General features: G+C 44.6%; 1 protein-coding gene across 1 annotated transcript in view; it reads right to left on the bottom strand.

Annotated features, from left to right (window-relative positions):
* LOC130368547 (protein unc-13 homolog B-like) overlaps positions 1–20,931 on the bottom strand; it is a 350,187-nt gene that overhangs the window by 269,240 nt on the left and 60,016 nt on the right. The window contains exons 3-4 of the mRNA XM_056572347.1: positions 1,590–1,619; positions 404–503 (exon numbers count right to left, since the gene is read on the bottom strand). Coding sequence (XP_056428322.1) covers positions 404–503; positions 1,590–1,619 — 130 coding nt within the window. The remainder of the gene's footprint in view (positions 1–403; positions 504–1,589; positions 1,620–20,931) is intronic.

The following is a 20,931-nucleotide window of genomic DNA, read 5'->3' as shown; positions in this document are numbered from 1 at the left end:
ATGAATTGGTGGGAACAGTCTAGCATTGAGCATGATATTTAGTTGTAACAGCAAAAAAAAAAAAAAAAAAAAAAAGAAGAAGAACAATAATGACTGTAGTGCTGTGGACCCCTCTATGATTTCTCTACACAGTAGCGCTCCTGGCCATCAGATTGTACAAAAAAAAAACATTCTTTTGTATTAAGCTGCATTGCAGTTTGCCTGGCTGGGGTCCCAGTGTGCTGGGTAAATTAATGAAGAAAAGGCATAGCTACACCAGTGTAGTGGCCATCTTATTCTAGGATTGGTGAAGGTCTCAGAGGTCAGATACCCACCAATCATATTCTAGCCATATGTCACCGCTTTATATGATGGGAATACCCCATCGATTAACCATGTTTTATGAATTAATGTAATAACTTACAATGAGTAGTCTTGTTCCCAGCTTGGCTGACTCCCTGGTCTAGATACTGTGGCACTCTGTAGATTTTGTATCTTGATAACTACATATGTATTGCAACTGTCTGAAAAAGAGGTAATGACCAACATAGAAAATTACAGAAACCAAAATATTAAAACAGTAATATCCATATCATGTTTCCATTTTAAGGGGCACATTACTACACTGATTTAAGCATTTTTTATTTATTTTCCTACTAATGACTGAAACGCTTTAAGGCAGAAGTGCAAGGATTCATTTAATGTTTTTCTCATTTAGTAAATTTAAAAAGATCCATGGTTTTTAAAAGTGTACTCCACGATTAGGCATATTTACCCCTATCCAAAGGATAAGGGATAAGATGTCTGATCATGGGGGGCTGCTGCTGGGGACCCCCATGATCTCCCCTGCAGCAGCCCAGTACCTCAGCAGCCCAGAGCTAAGTTTTCTCTGAGGCTGATGACAGGCGGTGCAGGTGACAAGGCATTGTGGCATCACGGCCCCGTCCCCTCATGATGTCACGTCCACCCCCTCAATGTAAGTCTATGGAAGGGGTGTCACGCCCCCTCCCATAGACTTGTATTGAGGGGGAGGGGCATGACATCACAAGGGGGCGGGCCATGATGCCACGATGCCTTGTCACCTGTACCGCCTGTCATCAGCCTCAGAGAAAACTCAGCTTCGGGCTGCTTAGGTAATAGGCTGCTGCAGGGGGGGAACGCAGGGGTCCCCAGTAATCAGACATCTTATCCATTATCCTTTGGATAGGGGATAAGATGTCTAACAGCGGAGTACCCCTTAAACTTGTATTTTTCCAACAATTTTTTGTTGTTGTCATGTGACATTGTCATTACCACTATGACTGGATGTACTCTTATAAACTCCAGCCCCCATACCTCTCTGTTCATAGATGTTTATAAATATTTCAGTCCACATTGTAGATATTTTACAATGCATGTGCACTGGCTTCTGCTTCTATGTACAAATATTTGCAATTTTGAAGTGCTTTAAACTGAGGTGAACATGTATTATTTTACAAAGTTGGCCTCTTTGATGTGAATAGAAGTTTAATTCCAATAAAACCTGAGGTCAGCGTATATTTAAACTCATCCTTCTATATACTCCTCCAAATGTATATACTAAGATATGCAAAACATTAGACAATATTTACCTGAAATTCCATTAAAATGCCCTCTTTTCACTACAAAGAAAAAAGGAAAAATTAACTCTTATCACACTCAACACAACAATGTATTTTTAAAAGCACATCTGTCCGCTACATATGTACATGAGATATATGGATATATATACTGTTACGCCGAGCGCTCCGGGTCCCCGCTCCTCCCCGGAGCGCTCGCTACACTCCTCTCACTGCAGCGCTCCGGTCGGTTCCACGGACCCGGGGCGCTGCGATACCGCCTCTGGCCGGGATGCGATTCGCGATGCGGGTAGCGCCCGCTCGCGATGCGCACCCCGGCTCCCGTACCTGACTCGCTCTCCGTCAGTTCTGTCCCGGCGCGCGCGGCCCCGCTCCCTAGGGCGCGCGCGCGCCGGGTCTTTGCGATTTAAAGGGCCACTGCGCCGCTGATTGGCGCAGTGGTTCCAATTAGTGTTTACACCTGTGCACTTCCCTATATCACCTCACTTCCCCTTCACTCCCTCGCCGGATCTTGTTGCCTTAGTGCCAGTGAAAGCGTTTCCTTGTGTGTTCCTAGCCTGTGTTCCAGACCTCCTGCCGTTGCCCCTGACTACGATCCTTGCTGCCTGCCCCGACCTTCTGCTACGTCCGACCTTGCTTCTGTCTACTCCCTTGTACCGCGCCTATCTTCAGCAGCCAGAGAGGTTGAGCCGTTGCTAGGGGATACGACCTGGTCACTACCGCCGCAGCAAGACCATCCCGCTTTGCGGCGGGCTCTGGTGAAAACCAGTAGTGACTTAGAACCGATCCTCTAGCACGGTCCACGCCAATCCCTCTCTGGCACAGAGGATCCACTACCTGCCAGCCGGCATCGTGACAGTAGATCCGGCCATGGATCCCGCTGAAGTTCCTCTGCCAGTTGTCGCTGACCTCACCACGGTGGTCACCCAGCAGTCACAACAGATTGCGCAACAAGGCCAACAGCTGTCTCAACTGACTGTTATGCTACAACAGTTACTACCACAGCTCCAGCAACCATCTCCTCCGCCAGCTCCTGTACCTCCCCCGCAGCGAGTGGCCGCTTCTGGACTACGACTATCCTTGCCGGATAAATTTGATGGGGACTCTAAGTTTTGCCGTGGCTTCCTTTCCCAATGTTCATTACACTTGGAGATGATGTCGGACCAGTTCCCCACTGAAAGGTCTAAGGTGGCTTTCGTAGTCAGCCTGCTGTCTGGAAAAGCCCTGGCTTGGGCCACACCGCTCTGGGACCGCAATGACCCCGTCACTGCCTCTGTACACTCCTTCTTCTCGGAAATTCGAAGTGTCTTTGAGGAACCTGCCCGAGCCTCTTCTGCTGAGACTGCCCTGTTGAACCTGGTCCAGGGTAATTCTTCCGTTGGCGAGTATGCCGTACAATTCCGTACTCTTGCTTCTGAATTATCCTGGAACAATGAGGCCCTCTGCGCGACCTTTAAAAAAGGCCTATCCAGCAACATTAAAGATGTTCTGGCCGCACGAGAAATGCCTGCTAATCTTCATGAACTTATTCACCTAGCCACTCGCATTGACATGCGTTTTTCCGAAAGGCGTCAGGAGCTCCGCCAAGATATGGACTCTGTTCGCACGAGGCGTTTCTTCTCCTCGGCTCCTCTCTCCTCTGGTTCCCTGCAATCTGTTCCTGTGCCTCCCGCCGTGGAGGCTATGCAGGTCGACCGGTCTCGCCTGACATCTCAAGAGAGGACACGACGCCGCATGGAGAACCTCTGCCTGTACTGTGCTAGTACCGAACACTTCCTGAGGGATTGTCCTATCCGCCCTCCCCGCCTGGAAAGACGTACCCTGACTCCGCACAAAGGTGAGACAATCCTTGATGTCCACTCTGCTTCTCCACGTCTTACTGTGCCTGTGCGGATGTCTGCCTCTGCCTTCTCCTTCTCTTCTGTGGCCTTCTTGGACTCTGGATCTGCAGGAAATTTTATTTTGGCCTCTCTCGTCAACAGGTTCAACATCCCAGTGACCAGTCTCACCAGACCCCTTTACATCAATTGTATAAACAATGAAAGATTGGACTGTTCCATACGTTTCCGCACGGAGCCCCTTCTAATGAGCATCGGATCTCATCACGAGAGGATTGAACTTTTGGTCCTCCCCAATTGCACCTCGGAAATTCTCCTTGGACTTCCCTGGCTTCAACTTCATTCCCCAACCCTGGATTGGTCCACTGGGGAGATCAAGAGTTGGGGGCCCTCTTGTTCCAAGGACTGTCTAAAACCGGTTCCCAGTAACCCTTGCCGTAACTCTCTGCTTCCTCCAGTAACCGGTCTCCCTAAGGCCTATATGGACTTCGCGGATGTTTTCTGCAAAAAACAAGCGGAGACTCTACCTCCTCACAGGCCTTATGATTGTCCTATCGACCTCCTCCCGGGCACTACTCCACCCCGGGGCAGAATTTATCCTCTCTCTGCCCCAGAGACTCTTGCCATGTCTGAATACGTCCAGGAGAATCTAAAAAAGGGCTTTATCCGTAAATCCTCCTCTCCTGCCGGAGCCGGATTTTTCTTTGTGTCCAAAAAAGATGGCTCTCTACGTCCTTGCATTGACTACCGCGGACTTAATAAAATCACGGTTAAGAACCGCTACCCCTTACCCCTCATCTCTGAACTCTTTGATCGCCTCCAAGGTGCCCACATCTTTACTAAATTGGACTTAAGAGGCGCCTATAACCTCATCCGCATCAGAGAGGGGGATGAGTGGAAAACAGCATTTAACACCAGAGATGGACACTTTGAGTATCTGGTCATGCCCTTTGGCCTGTGCAACGCCCCTGCTGTCTTCCAAGACTTTGTTAATGAAATTTTTCGTGATCTGTTATACTCCTGTGTTGTTGTATATCTTGATGATATCCTAATTTTTTCGGCCAATCTAGAAGAACACCGCCAGCATGTCCGTATGGTTCTTCAGAGACTTCGTGACAATCAACTCTATGCTAAAATTGAGAAATGTCTGTTTGAATGCCAATCTCTTCCTTTTCTAGGATACTTGGTCTCTGGCCAGGGACTACAAATGGATCCAGATAAACTCTCTGCCGTCTTAGATTGGCCACGCCCCTCCGGACTCCGTGCCATCCAACGTTTTTTGGGGTTCGCCAATTATTACAGGCAATTTATTCCACATTTTTCTACCATTGTGGCTCCTATTGTGGCTTTAACCAAAAAAAATGCCGATCCCAAGTCTTGGCCTCCTCAAGCGGAAGACGCCTTTAAACGACTCAAGTCTGCCTTCTCTTCGGCTCCCGTGCTCTCCAGACCTGACCCATCTAAACCCTTCCTATTGGAGGTTGATGCCTCCTCAGTGGGAGCTGGAGCTGTCCTTCTACAAAAAAACTCTTCCGGGCATGCTGTTACTTGTGGGTTTTTTTCTAGGACCTTCTCTCCGGCGGAGAGGAACTACTCCATCGGGGATCGAGAGCTTCTAGCCATTAAATTAGCACTTGAGGAATGGAGGCATCTGCTGGAGGGATCAAGATTTCCAGTTATTATTTACACCGATCACAAGAACCTCTCATACCTCGAGTCTGCCCAACGGCTGAATCCTCGTCAGGCCAGGTGGTCTCTGTTCTTTGCCCGATTTAATTTTGAAATTCACTTTCGGCCTGCTGATAAGAACATTAGGGCCGATGCTCTCTCTCGTTCCTCAGATGCTTCTGAAATTGAACTCTCTCCTCAACACATCATTCCTCCTGACTGCCTGATTTCCACTTCTCCAGCCTCCATCAGGCAAACTCCTCCAGGAAAGACCTTTGTTTCTCCACGCCAACGCCTCGGAATCCTCAAATGGGGTCACTCCTCCCATCTCGCAGGTCATGCGGGCATCAAGAAATCTGTGCAACTCATCTCTCGCTTCTATTGGTGGCCGACTCTAGAGACTGATGTGGTGGACTTTGTGCGAGCCTGCACTATCTGTGCCCGGGATAAGACTCCTCGCCAGAAGCCCGCTGGTTTTCTTCTTCCTCTGCCTGTTCCCGAACAACCTTGGTCTCTGATTGGTATGGATTTTATTACTGACTTACCCCCATCCCATGGCAACACTGTTATTTGGGTGGTCGTTGATCGATTCTCCAAAATGGCACATTTCATCCCTCTTCCTGGTCTTCCTTCAGCGCCTCAGTTGGCTAAACAATTTTTTGTACACATTTTTCGTCTTCACGGGTTGCCTACGCAGATCGTCTCGGATAGAGGCGTCCAATTTGTGTCTAAATTCTGGAGGGCTCTCTGTAAACAACTCAAGATTAAATTAAATTTTTCTTCTGCATACCATCCTCAATCCAATGGACAAGTAGAAAGAATTAACCAGATCTTGGGTGACTATTTACGACATTTTGTTTCCTCCCGCCAGGATGACTGGGCAGATCTTCTACCTTGGGCCGAATTCTCGTATAATTTCAGAATCTCTGAATCTTCCTCCAAATCCCCGTTTTTCGTGGTGTACGGCCGTCACCCTCTTCCCCCCCTCCCTACCCCCTTGCCCTCTGGTCTGCCCGCTGTGGATGAAATTTCTCGTGATCTTTCCATCATATGGAGAGAGACCCAAAATTCTCTCTTACAGGCTTCTTCACGCATGAAGAGATTCGCGGATAAGAAAAGAAGAGCTCCTCCCATTTTTTCCCCTGGAGACAAGGTATGGCTCTCCGCCAAATATGTCCGCTTCCGTGTCCCTAGCTATAAGTTGGGACCACGCTATCTTGGTCCTTTCAAGATTTTGCGCCAGATTAATCCTGTCTCTTACAAACTTCTTCTTCCTCCTTCTCTTCGTATTCCTAATGCCTTTCATGTTTCTCTTCTTAAACCACTTATCATTAACCGTTTCTCTCCCAAATCTGTTCCCCCCACTCCTGTCTCCGGCTCCTCGGACATCTTCTCCGTCAAAGAAATTTTAGCATCTAAAAAGGTCAGAGGGAAAACCTTCTTTTTAGTGGATTGGGAGGGTTGTGGTCCTGAAGAGAGGTCCTGGGAACCTGAGGACAATATCCTGGACAAAAGTCTGGTCCTCAGGTTCTCAGGCTCCAAGAAGAGGGGGAGACCCAAGGGGGGGGGTACTGTTACGCCGAGCGCTCCGGGTCCCCGCTCCTCCCCGGAGCGCTCGCTACACTCCTCTCACTGCAGCGCTCCGGTCGGTTCCACGGACCCGGGGCGCTGCGATACCGCCTCTGGCCGGGATGCGATTCGCGATGCGGGTAGCGCCCGCTCGCGATGCGCACCCCGGCTCCCGTACCTGACTCGCTCTCCGTCAGTTCTGTCCCGGCGCGCGCGGCCCCGCTCCCTAGGGCGCGCGCGCGCCGGGTCTTTGCGATTTAAAGGGCCACTGCGCCGCTGATTGGCGCAGTGGTTCCAATTAGTGTTTACACCTGTGCACTTCCCTATATCACCTCACTTCCCCTTCACTCCCTCGCCGGATCTTGTTGCCTTAGTGCCAGTGAAAGCGTTTCCTTGTGTGTTCCTAGCCTGTGTTCCAGACCTCCTGCCGTTGCCCCTGACTACGATCCTTGCTGCCTGCCCCGACCTTCTGCTACGTCCGACCTTGCTTCTGTCTACTCCCTTGTACCGCGCCTATCTTCAGCAGCCAGAGAGGTTGAGCCGTTGCTAGGGGATACGACCTGGTCACTACCGCCGCAGCAAGACCATCCCGCTTTGCGGCGGGCTCTGGTGAAAACCAGTAGTGACTTAGAACCGATCCTCTAGCACGGTCCACGCCAATCCCTCTCTGGCACAGAGGATCCACTACCTGCCAGCCGGCATCGTGACATATACTTTCACTACATAGTAAGGGGTGAGATGAGTCTCCAGAATACAGTAGATCCATACTATAGTCTAATAATACTCTTTTGACATTCTTGTTTTGGTGTTGTTTTTGTTGTTTTAGCTTCTAGCAAGAAAAGGCTGGGTCTTATAACAAACTCTTAATATGACTCCATCCCTTCCCAAGCATGACCATTTATCAGCACCATATGAAGCCTAAGGTAAGGACAATGAAGAGTCACCACAGACCAGGCCCACAAAATTATCAACCCTCAAACCCAAAGTTATCAGATCCCAGACTAAATTTTCATTTTTGCATTTAAATTTTTTCCTCCTCGCGTTCTAAGAGCCAGAAGAGTTTTTCCATCTGCATAGCCATTAGGCTTTTTTTCTGCAGGATCAATTGTAATGTCACTTTCATTTTATTTTACAAGTTTTAACAAAAAAAAAAGAAATGTAAAAATAAAAGACAAAATTGCCCTGTTATGGTCATAATAACCTATTTCTTGGTCTGTGGGAGTTTTTTTTCTCTTTTGCTAAGATCTGTATTTATTTATTTTTTTTTTTTTGGGGGGGGGGGGGGATTGGACTTTTTTATTGCTGTTACCAAAAATCTGCACATCTGTGATTTGGATTTTTTTTATTTACTCTATTCGCCATTTGAAATCAATAAAATACTATTTTGATAGGTTGGATATTTGCTGACACAATTTTGTATAACAAAAATGGAAATTGGGATTTTACTTTTTATAAGGGGATTTGAGTCCCCCAAATGATTTTTATAAGCAATCATTAAAGGGGTTCTCCAGTGGAAAACTTATATATTTTTTAATTACCTGGTGCCAGAAAGTTAAACAGATTTGTAAATTACTTTTATTAAAAAATCTTAATTCTGCTGAAGATGTGGTGAACCTGGACACACATCTGGCTGACCTGTGCGGGGCTGAACTCCTTCTAGTCTCATGTCCTTGATACTATCTACTCACTGACATCCATCCGTCTTTTCAAACAGCCGGGACCCCTACTGCTCTCCATGTTCCCGCCCCGCCTCCCTAAGTGGCAGGCCCACCTCGCCGGTTTCATGGTCCTGGCAGCGAGAACGGTCATCCCCAGACACTGGAAGTCCACCTCCCAACCTACACTCTCTTCCTGGGTCCAAGAACTCTCCCACCTGCACAGGATGGAGGAGTTGTTGGCTGACTCTAGATGACAGATGGATAAGCACCACCTCATTTGGGGCCCATTGACTGCCTTCCTATCCACTGACACCTATAGGACGCTCCACCTGCAGCCCTCTGATCCACAAACCTCATGAGCAACTCGGACGTGTTGATAGTCTTTCCTTGCTGACCAACCATGTGAGGGGGGCCTTGCCTGTGTGCCGCACCGGAAGCCTAACCCGTATCAAGGCTGTACCAGATCTACCATACCTGATGCCCCTTATGTCCTACCTACCCTCTATTACTCCCTTCATCCTCTTGACTCCCTCTTCTTTCCTCCTACTTCTCCCTTCTCTCTCTACTGCCTCTTCTTCCCTTAGGTTTTTTAGAGCCACTGGAACAGAAATGGCAGAGTGCTGACTGAGTAAGCAATGAGTGTGTCCTGAGACACACGGTTCACCCTCATACCATGTGAACGTGTCCTTTGTTATTTCATATTTGACCATTTTCCTTCTCTTATCCTTGATATTGCTTTGTTTCACAAGTGCTCCTGCCTTATTGCCTTCAGCTGTCATCTGTTAAGGCTCATTGTTTATGCTGACTTGTTTCATTGTTATGCCAAATTATTTCAATAATATAAAAAAAAATTTACTGAATGAAAAATGAACTTTAATGAAAAAAAAATCTTAATCCTTCCAGTACTTGTCAGCTGCTGTATATTACAGAGGAAGGTGTGTAGTTCTTTTCAGTCCGACCACAGTGCTCTCTGCTAACACCTCTGTCCATGTCAGGAACTATCCAGAGCAGGAGAGGTTTGCTATGGAGATTTGCTCCTACTCTGGACAGTTCCTGACAAGAACAGAGGTGTCAGCAGAGAGCAATGTGGTCAGACTGGAAGAAACTACACAACTTCCTCTGGAACATACAGCAGCTGATGAGTATTGGATGGATTAAAGGGGAACTCTGGCCCTAAGACATCTTATCTCCTATCCAAAGGATAGAGGATAAGATGTCTGGTTGCAGGGGTCCCCAGCAATCTCTCATGCAGCACCCACTTGCAATCTCTCATGCAGCACATACCTGTCTCAACTGCACGCAGCACTGGGGGCTCTGTGTCTGAAGCCTTACGATCATGAGCCAGGAGTAGTGTGACGTCATGATTCCACCCCCTTGTGACATCACACCCCGCCCCCTCAATGCAAATATATGGGAGGAGACGTGACGGCTGGAGCACCCCTTAAGGATTGTTTAATAGAAGTAATTAAATCCGTTTAAATTTCTAGCACCAGTTGATTTGAAAAAAATATTCCAACGGAGTACCGCTTTAGATTACTTATGCTGATTAATGTATTAATCAGTTGATTTGGCATTATAATAGTACTAGTGGTTCTCCACTACCAGTCACACTCTTAAGACCACCAGGGTTTGGTTGACAAAATACCAAAAGGATGCAGGGTGCACAAGTATGCCCCCGTTCCCGAGTCTTTAAGGACTCAGTGCATACCTGTACGTCCTGAGTACCACTAACGGGGTTAAACCGTTCTCACGAGAGGATGGGTTCCAGTTGCTACTTGCAGCCGGGACCCATGGCTAATGCGGGCACCACCAATTGGGCCGATGCCTGGCATTAACCCTTTAAATGCTGCAATCAACTTTGAACTAAACTGTTAGACTTTGGTGTAAACTGAAAGTAAAACTATCCCTGCAGCTCAGCGGAGCTGATCAGGACTATTGTGACAGAATCGCTGTGTCACGATCAACTTACTGGATGACGGGGGGGTCCTCACCTGCCTCCTCGTCGTCCGATCGGCGATCTAATGCTCCTTGCCTGTGCAGCAGGCTAGAGCAGCAGAGCGCCGGTAACACTGATCAATGTATGGCATAGCAGTGATCAGTGTATGCAATCGAAAGATTGTATGGTATAACCTCCTAACATATGTTGTATATCACCTTGTGTTAATAAACACACTTTCACCAAGCAGAGTGCCGGGATTTTCTTCCAATCTAACCTCCTAAGGGGGCTAAAAAAAAGTAAAAAGTGATAAAAATAAGAAAATAAATGTGAATAAGCCTCTCCCTCTAATAAAAGTTTGAATCACCACCCTTTTCCTATTTTTAAATAAAATAATGTAATAAAAAAATCATATGTGGTACCACCGCGTGCGTAAATGTCTGAACTATTAAAATATAAGGTTAGCTGAGCTGCATGGTCGATGGCAGAAACGGAAAAAAATACCAAAGTCCAAAATTGTGCATTTTTGGTGACTTCATATACCATAAAAACATTAATAAAAAGCGATCAAAAAGTCCTATCAAAACAAAAATAGTACTGATAAAAACTACAGACCACGTCGCAAAAAATAAGCCCTCACATAGCCCCATATGCGGAAAAATATAGGGGTCAGAATATGACAATTTTAAACATTCAAATTTGTGTACGCAGTTATAATTTTTTTATAGTAGTAAAATAAATAGAACCTACATAAATTTGGTATCTCTGTAACTGTATGAACCTACAGAATAAAGATATTGTATCACTTTTACCAAAAAGTGCACCGCGTAGAAATGGAAGCTCGAAAAAGTTGCAACATGGCGGGTTTTTTTTCATTTCATTTTAATTTCACCCCACAAATATTATTTTTTGTTTCACCGCAGATTATGTTTTAAATTAAGTAATGTCATTACAAAGTAAAATTGGTGATGCAAAAAACAAGCCCTTATGTGGGTCTGTAGGTGCACAATTGAACACGTAATGATTTTTAGAAGATGAGGAGGAAAAAATAAAAGTGCAAAAACAAAGATTGTTTTTAGTCCTTAACCCCTTAAGGACTCAGCGTTTTTCCATTTTTGCTTTTTCATTTTTTCTTCATCACCTTCAAAAATCAAAACACTTTCAATTCTATATGATGGCTTATTTTTTGCACCACCAATTCTACTTTGCAGTGACATTAGTAATTTTACCCAAAAATCCACGGCAAAACGGAAAAGAAATTCATTGTGCGACAAAATTGAAGAAAAAATGTCATTTTGTAACTTTTGGGGGCTTCCGTTTGTACGCAGTGCATTTTATGGTAAAAATGACACCTCATCATTATTCTGTAGGTCCATACAGTTAAAATGATACCCTACTTATATAGGTTTGATTTTGTCGTACTTCTAAAAAAAAATCATAACTACATACAGGAAAATGTATACGTTTAAAATTGTCATCTTCTGACCTCTATAACTTTTTTATTTTTCCGCGTACGTGCCGGGCTCATTTTTTGCGCCGTGTTCTGAAGTTTTTATCGATACTATTTTTGTATTGATCTGACTTTTTGATCGCTTTTTATTCATTTCTTATGATATAAAAAGTGACCAAAAATATTTTGGACTTTGGATTTTTTTTTGCGCGTACGCCATTGACCGTGCGGTTTAATTAACAATAAATTTTTATAGTTCAGACATTTACGCTCAGGCTTGGAGCAATAAAACGCCGATCGGACGCGACGGAGCAAGGTAAGGAAGTCTCCGCTCATGTCCTAGCTGATCGGGACATCGCGATTTTATCGGAATAGTCCTGATCAGCCGGACTGAGCTGCCAGTAAGCGTTTACTTTCATTTTCAATGCGCCGATCAACTTTGATTGCCGCGTCTGAAGGGTTAATAGCGCGGCACAACGATTGGTGTCGCGCGCTATTAACCCAGGGTCCCGGCTATGACTAGCAGCCGGGACCGTCCCGGTGTGATGCGGGGTCACGGCGTGACCCCGTTTTAAACACCGGGACCAGTCACAGGGCGTACAGGTATGCCCTGCATCCTTAAGAGGTTAAAGGGGTATTCCAGGATTTTTTTTATTTGACTATGCTACAGGGGCTGTAAAATTATTGTAGTTAATAGTATAGTGTCTGTACCTGTATGTGACGGTTTTCTCACAATTTTTCTATGATTTTCACTCCAATATTTATTTTTACCAGCATACAAAATGACTGTTGTGTCAGATTTTTCCCGGGTTGCAATGCGTCCGAGACCTGACTCACTAGTCAGCTGATGACAGGGAGCCTGTCTGCTTCAATGGGTGGAGGGATCGCTTGGTGGGAGAGGGAACAATCTGCAATTAATGCAACAGCTGTAGGCACCCTGATTGAAAACCACAGGTCTTTTAAATGGATGCAGCTCATTTATGTTTCAATGGGTGGGGGAGCTGATGTGTTGGAGGGAGGAAGATGGAATTGTGGGATTTGTAGTCAAAAAAAGTAAAGTCAAACAGGAAATACCAGTTTACAAAAAGCTAGCCACAGTGTTATGGTAATCTCACAACATAGCCATTTAGCCCCAAGACAAGCGCTGATCCTTCCTAAGCATGTCCATTACTGTCTGCCAGTTACATACTAAAATCACCTTATGGTGGATAACCCCCTTTAAGGTGAAAATGGGAGTCCTTAAAGTGGTACTCCGGTGCCAGAAAGTTAAACAGTAACAGTCCAGTACTTTTTAGCAGCTGTATGCTACAGAGAAAATTATTTTCTTTTTTAATTTGACACCTGATGCCCATGTCAGGAACTGTCCAGAGCAGGAGACAATCCCCATAGCAAACTTATGCTGCTCTGGACAGTTCCTGATACGGGCATCAGGTGTCAGCAGAGAGCACTGCGGACAGGACAAAACATTAATTCAAAAAGAATAGCATTTCCTCTGTAGCATACAGTTGCTTAAATGTACAGGAAGGGTAAAGATTTTTAAATAGAAGTAATTTACAAATCTGTTTAACTTTCTGACAACAGATGATTTAAAAAAAAAATGTTTTCCACCGGAGTACCCCTTTAAGGGGTTAAAATTTACAAATACCATCAGTATACAAGGGATAGATTATACAGCTACACCATGACCAGTAATTACTACCACATAATAGCTAATGTCACCACACTGCTAATAAAAGACCAATTTTTCCACACAGTGACCAAAACAATGGTTGATACCATCTTTATATGGGTTCTGCAATCCATAACTGATTACAGTGTATTTACATCCAGTGACCCACAGGTGTTTGTTTGATTGTTTGATTGGAGTCGTTTATCTTTCCTTTTCTTCTTCATCGGGCCTGAGCCATCATAACTTCTCTCAGCCACTACTTTTTCCTACAGAATCTGCCAAACAAACATTTTAGGCTACTTGCTCCAGCACCCCTCCCCTCTATCCAAAGTTCTCATCTGTATTGGCCCATAAAGTAATAGTGCCCACTTTGTGCCTCAATATATAGTAGATAAACCCACCTCAATACTCCATATATTATTAGGCTAACTTCTATGTCCCCATATAGTAGTTAAACCCACCTTTATGCCCCCATAAATTATAAATAAGACCTACCTCTGTGCCCCCATATAGTAGTTGTGCCCACTTTTGTGCCCCATATAGTAGATAAGCCCACCCATGTGCCTCTATATAATAAAATTAGGAACCGGAAGATGTGTCATTGACACAAAATACACTGTCGTTCTCTTGATACTCTCCAGCTGCTAGCTGAGAGCTGCCTTTCCTCCCTGCACCCAGGTGAATTTTATTTATCTGTACATGGAGATTGCTGCAATAAAGTCTGGATTTTTAATTCCACATATGGTGAGTGCAGACATGTTTTCTTTTCCTTTTGGATAATATTTACAATTGTTATGCCCTATGTGCCTCAATTTAAAATTAGACCCAACCCTGTTCCCTCCAAATAGCACATGTGCCCCCATATGGTATCAGGCCCTACTCTGTGCCCCATTGTAGTATTAGTTGCACATTAATCACACAGCTCCCCTGTAGCTCCTATCCTGGCAGGCACTCTTCTTACTGGTCTGTCTTATCGCTCCATCCTTCAATCATGTGTGCATCTTAAAGACGCACACATAGCTGAAAGCTTTGTTTTCCGGGATCCAGCATATGTGTCCAGGGGCATGATAATCATGGTCACAGATCTAGTATTTACTGAGGGACCAGCCCAGGGATATGACCCCTTACCCGTGGCCCTGAAGGTAAAAGGTTAGAACTTATTGTCACTTGCCTCTCTTCTTTATCTAACTTTTAAAGCAAACCTCTTCACATATCTGACCATAACCTCCTTCTTCTCTTACCTCCTCAGTGAACCCCATGTGACCATGTGAGCCAATGAGACCCCAAACGTCCCTCCCGTAGAGTGAGGTGCAGGGGAGGAGTTAGTCAGTTCACTCTAGTGGCTAGTTCATGGTACTTCACCCTAGTGTGTGCACCTGAGCAACAGCTAAGCTCAGGTGTGCTGTGTGTCCTAGGTAGGCCTACTTCATCTTCAAGTTTACTACTGGTCATCCTACAAGTGTCAGTCGCAGGTAAAATTCATGCCCCTGTAGAATAGTTTAGTGCCTTTGAAGGACCCTAGCTAGCAGAATCACAAATTCTACAATCCCGTCCAGTGAAAATCACCACAAGTCTCAGAACGACAACAAGGCTCACAAGGGGTATGCTGCACTCTCACACTAAGGCCAGCTGTTTGTGTTATACCAACTTCACAAGCTCAGTAAAGGCAGTTATCTGTAACCTAACATCCGTGTGTTTATTTGCTCATCGTGTCTGGCCCAGAAAGACTGCTTCCCACCTTTGGACCGTGGATCGGATAAACGGTACAATGGCGTCACGAAGTGAACAAGGTATGCGCCTACCAACACCTAGTGGCCACCACAGATAGATAGATAGATAGATAGATAGATTGATTGATAGATAAACAGATAGAAAACTGTATTCCTCTTCTGGCTGTCTAGTTGTTTGAGCATCAGCAAGTGGGCAAACAAACTTGTGCCTGCTTGGCAATCTCTAGTTATGACAGATGTAACTAATTTAACTGTATGATTTTATTACAGATCTATACATATTGTATGATGCCGTCACTACTATAGTATAATACAATAAATTAACTAGCTAACCATGCTTGATTTGAAAAAATGTAGTTCTATATCTACCCTTATCCAACATGCTGTGCCTCTGACATGTGAGCATAGTCATCTCATGTAGTAAAGATTAGCAGTATACAGTACAGTTTGATTCAGTGAGTCATATGTTACCTTTCACACAGAGAAGCACCATGTCCTTGGTTCCACACACAGTGAGGTCAGACGGCAGTCGTACAGCAGAGCAGCACTCTCATCAGTCCTGTCCTGTCTCTGAATTGCCTACTAGTACACACTGTTAGGTGCCGACACAGCTGCAAGCACTGCCATGTTCCTCCCCGCCCACTGTATCAATAGTTCACTGTAACCTGCCCACCTAGTAAATAGGCATCACATATGTTATAGTATAACGTTGTCTGCTACCTAATACTGGAAGATACTCCATGAAGCAGAAAGCAATATCCAGCTTGGAGCTTAGTGAGAACAAGTGTTTAAATTGACAATAGACAGAGTGCGGGACTGAAACTCATGGAGATTTCACACTTACATTCTTCATAGACACACCCTGTGGGGAGGAAATTTTAGGCACCATTTCACTTTCCTACAGGAAAAGAGTTCACATGTTCAGTACAAGAACAATGACTCATGTATATATCTGCATACTATAAGCATACTATATGCATACATACAAGGAGAAACTGCTGTGGCTTTGCAGGCTTACACAATAACAATGCACTAGCATTAAGCTGTGCAAACATATTTTATGCCTTTCACTGCCCTCTTATATGTCTTAATATTTTCATAAATAAGACTTTTCAGTGTGCAGTCAATATTATCTGGATTATCTTCTTGGGTAAGTTAAGATGGCAGATGTACCAACAAAGAGCGAGGTTAACATTTTCTATCCCCAACACATCAAAAGACTGTGAGTGTACCCCTTTAAGAAACTGATTTATTATAATGTTTTACTGATGTTTGATACATACGCTGATGATGTGTGGGTGTTGTATAGTACTGAAAAGAATTCTAAATTCTTTTATAACTTTCAAATTCTTTGCACCTGCATGAGTGATAGTATCCACCAAGCATAAGTCTAATCTCAAATTAAGCGTCTTGAAATTAATAGTTTGTCCTGAATATCTACAGGGTTGAATTTAGGAGTAACTATGGGCAGTGTTCAGGTATCTAAAGTGCCTAAAATTTGTCAGGATCATGTAGATGCCTGAAGAAAAATAAGTTTGTTTTGTAATAGCTGCAAGGCTTATGTGTTATAGAATGTAGTGGCTTTGCTCGAGCTTTTGTTAGTGCTTACATGGAATGAATCTTGTCTCCGTTTTTGCATTTTCATTTTCCCTCCTCATCTTCTAAAAATCATAACGCTTTAAATTTTGTACATAAAATTCCATATGATGGCTTATTTTTTGCGCCAATAATTCTACTTTGCAGTGACAATAGTCATTTTAACGAAAAATCAACGGCAAAACGGAAAATAAATTCATTGTGCCACAAAATAAAAAAAAATGTCATTTTGTGAATTTTGGGGGCTTCCATTTCTACGCAGTGCATTTTTTGGTAAAAATAGCACCTTATCTTTATTCTGTAGGTCCATACGGTTAAAAATTTTGTTTTCATAAAGATTGCCCCTTGGGGCAATCCACTGTTTACCCTAATTTCCCATATACTAAAAGTTCCCACAAGCTTTATTTCTTAATTGCTACACACAAATTTTTAAAAACCAAATCTATGCTGTCACCCTACTAGTTAATAATGAGTATTGGATTTGTCTCTCTCTGAGAGCTCGTTCTATAGACGTTCTTTCATGTAACACACCAGTCCGCCTGCAGGTCACACTGGTATTGCGATTTAGGATGCAGCAAGGAAATGAAGGGGATGTTTCTGGGTGTTTTCACTACGAGGGGAGAAGGGTGGTTGATTCTCTATTACTTACAGAAGTAATCTTAAGATGTTATTATTTATAATGATATCGTAATTGTCAGTCTACATTTTTTATAAGATTTTTTTTATAACATTTGTTTTGTTTTCCCTTCAGATTTGGGTTCCTTCTCGTTTCAGAGGACCAACCATCATCTCCACATCTCCTCCACAGGTAAGTGTTATTAACTTTATGTTAGTTATCTATTAATTTATTCCATTGTGGGGTAGGGAAAAACCTTAAAACACTATGTTGCATGGCACGTTTCTTAATTGTGTGAATTTCTGCTGTATCAGTTTAATATTCATCAGTATTTTCTCAATGGCAGGTTTCAAAGAAAGGCTGAGAAGGTAAAACCTTCATTCAATCCTTGCGGACTACGTGTTTTTGTCTGTGTATCCAGACCGCTTCCTCCCTTAGAAGCTTTTTATCTAAATTCCCTCCTCTTGGGCCCAGTCGGGGTTTAATAAATCCCAAAAAGGTTAGACTTGTTGCCTCGCCTCTGTGTACTTCGCGAATGTGCCTTGCCAGGGGGGTATCTGCTCCTGTCCTTATTGAGCTCAGATGTTTAGACACTCTTCTTCTTAGTTGTTGGGTAGTCTTTCCGACATACATCTTTGGGCATCCACATTCTGCTACATAGATTACACCAGTCGTTTGGCAATTTATGAAGTCGCGGATTTCATATGTCTTACCATCATAGTGGTTTGTGAATTCTTTCTTTTTTGGTAGATACCTGCAGAAATTACATCCGCCACATGGGAATGATCCTTTCAGACTCGACCTTAATCATGTCTCTGGTTTTCCTTCCTTGTAGTTGTCAGAATCCGGGTCTGAGAGGATACTGGTGGTGGATCCTCTGTGTCAGTGGGGTGATGACGTGGGCCGTACCAGGGGAACGGAGTCTAAGGGGTTACTGGTATTCACCAGAGCCCGCCGCAAAGTTGGATGGACTTGCTGCGGCAGGTAACCCCCAGGTCGTTCCACCCGATAGCGACTCAACCCCGACTGACTGCTGAGATAGGCGCGGTACAATGGATTAGGCAAGAGCAAGGTCGGACGTAGCAAAAGGTCAGGGCAGGCAGCAAGGATCGTAGTCAGGGGCAACGGCAGGAGGTCTGGAACACTGGCTTGGAACATACAAGGAACGCTTTCACTGGCACAATGGCAACAAGATCTGGCAATACAGGGAAGGGGAAGTGAGGTAATATAGACCAGTGCACAGGTGAAAATACTAATTTGGGCCAGGCGCCAATCAGCGGCGCACTTGCCCTTCAAATCTCAGAGAGCCAGCGCGCGCGCGCCCTAGGGAGCGGGGCCGCGCGCGCCGGGACTGGACAGACGGAGGACGGGTCTGGTAAGCAGGCTGGGATGCGAACCGGGAGCGGGCGCGTCCCGCATCGCGGATCGCATCCCTGCTAGAGACACTATCGCAGCGCTCCCGGTCAGCGGGAGTAAACACTGCGAGCGCTCCGGGGAGGAGCGGGGACCCGGAGCGCTCGGCGTAACAGTAGTGACTGTGTACCAGGTGCTCCCTGATGTTTTTCCCCCTTCGATACGTCACACTTGGATTTGAGGTAAGTACTTACTTAAGATCTTTGTCTTCCAGGAGGATTGGCCAATATTTTTTCAATATCTCCATGACCTGTCTGTTGCTCTGATCAAATGTTCCTATGCACCTCACCACTTTAGATTGTTCTTCTTGTCTGTTTGTTCTTAGTAGCTGTGCTCTTGGGGTATTCCTAGCTTTTGCAAAAGCACTGTGCAGAACCTTTTTGGAATATCCTTTTGCTATAAAATGATGATAGAGCAGGTTACTTTCCTGTATGAACGTCTCCTTGCTTGAACAATTTTGTCTTGCCCTATAGTACTGTCCTATAGGGATACCATTCTTGAGCAGTCTTGGATGATGACTTTTATAATTAAGGAAACTATTTGTGGATGTTGATTTTCTGTGGACTTTTTGTCTGGATGCTGCCTCCAGAACTAAAGGAGATCTCTAAATCTAAAAAGCAGAGTGATTGTGAGTGTATTTCAAAGGTGAAGTGCATTCCTATTTGGTTAGTGTTTAGGTTTTTAACGAATTTGGTTGAAATTATTCCCTACTTAAATAGGTTGGATATTGTCGTACTTCGTAAAAAAATCATAACTACATGCAAGAAAATGTATAAGTTAAAAATTCTTATCTTCTAACCCCTATAACTTTTTATTTTTCCGCGTACGGGCCAGTATGGGACTCATTTTTTGCGCCGCGTTCTGAAGTTTTTATTGGTACTTTTTTAGTATTGATCTTAGTTTTTGATAGCTTTTTATTCATTTTTTCATGATATCAAAAGTGACCAAAAATACGCTATTTTGGACTTTGGAATTTTTTTGCAAGTACGCCATTGACCGTGCGGTTTAATTAATGATATATTTTTATAGTTTGGACATTTCTGCACGCGGCGATACCACATATGTTTATTTTTATTTACACTGGGTTTTTTTTACGGGAAAAGGGGGGTGATTCAAACTTTTATTAGGGAAGGGGTTACCCTGGGGTTACCCTGATCCCTGCAAAGCCATAGCTTTGCATCGATCAGCGAGATAGGGGCTCGATTGCTCAAGCCTGTAGCTCAGGCTTGGGGCACTCAAACGCCGATCGGATGTGACGGAGCAGGGTAAGGGGGTCTCCGCTCGCCTCCTAGCTGATCGGGACATCGCGATTTTATCACGATAGTCCCGATCAGCCCGAGTGAGCTGCCGGGAAGCGTTTACTTTCATTTTTAGACGCATCGATCAACTTTGATTGCCGCGCCTAAAGGGTTAATAGTATATGGCACAACGATCGGTGCTGCACGCTATTAGCCCAGGGTCCTGGCTATCGTTAGCAGCCGTGTCCGACCCGGTGTGATGCGGGGCCACGGTGTGACCCCGTTTTAATCACCAGGACCGGGCGAGGGGCATACAGGTACGCCCTTCATTCTGAAGGAGTTAATCTATTGCATGTAGCATATGGAAAATGTTAGGTTCTCAACCACTTGTTTTGCTTAAAGGGTTACTCTGGCCATAAGAAATTGTATTCCTATCCAAAGAATGTCTGCCGTCATGCCCCCTCCCAAAGACTTGCATAGCAGGGGTGGGGGATGATGTCACACGGGGGCAGAGTCGTGACATCACGATACTCTGGCCCCGTGGTCGGCTCCCGGCAGCTTGTGAGGTGGCAAATATTGCAAGATTGTGGGGGTCCCCAGCGGCGGGACCTCCATGGTCAGACATCTTATTCCCTATCCTTTGGATTGGGGATAAGATGTCTTAGGGCTGGAGTACCCCTTTAAGCAAGCCTTAAAGGCCTATTGCCTTTATCTAAACTCCTCTCTGGCTTATCCCTCCACGAATGAAAGGTTATAGCAGTGAAAAACTAGATAGACCATTCTTTCCACTGACATCTGTCGTTGGAAAGTTGGGAACCTGCCATACATCTTTGATGTTGAACCCCCCAGCAGCAGAAGGTTTAGTTAACTTTAGTATAAGGTGTACGGGCACCTTTAGACATGTTATATAAAATTAAAAGCAATTTACTAATTTAAATGAATGCTTATTGGTGACTATTTTTCCTAATATTAT

The sequence above is a fragment of the Hyla sarda genome, chromosome 4 (genome assembly GCF_029499605.1).
Source record: "Hyla sarda isolate aHylSar1 chromosome 4, aHylSar1.hap1, whole genome shotgun sequence".
Lineage (NCBI taxonomy): Eukaryota > Metazoa > Chordata > Amphibia > Anura > Hylidae > Hyla > Hyla sarda.
Note: the sequence above shows the minus strand (reverse complement) of the source record. Positions and strands in the feature narration are given on the sequence as shown.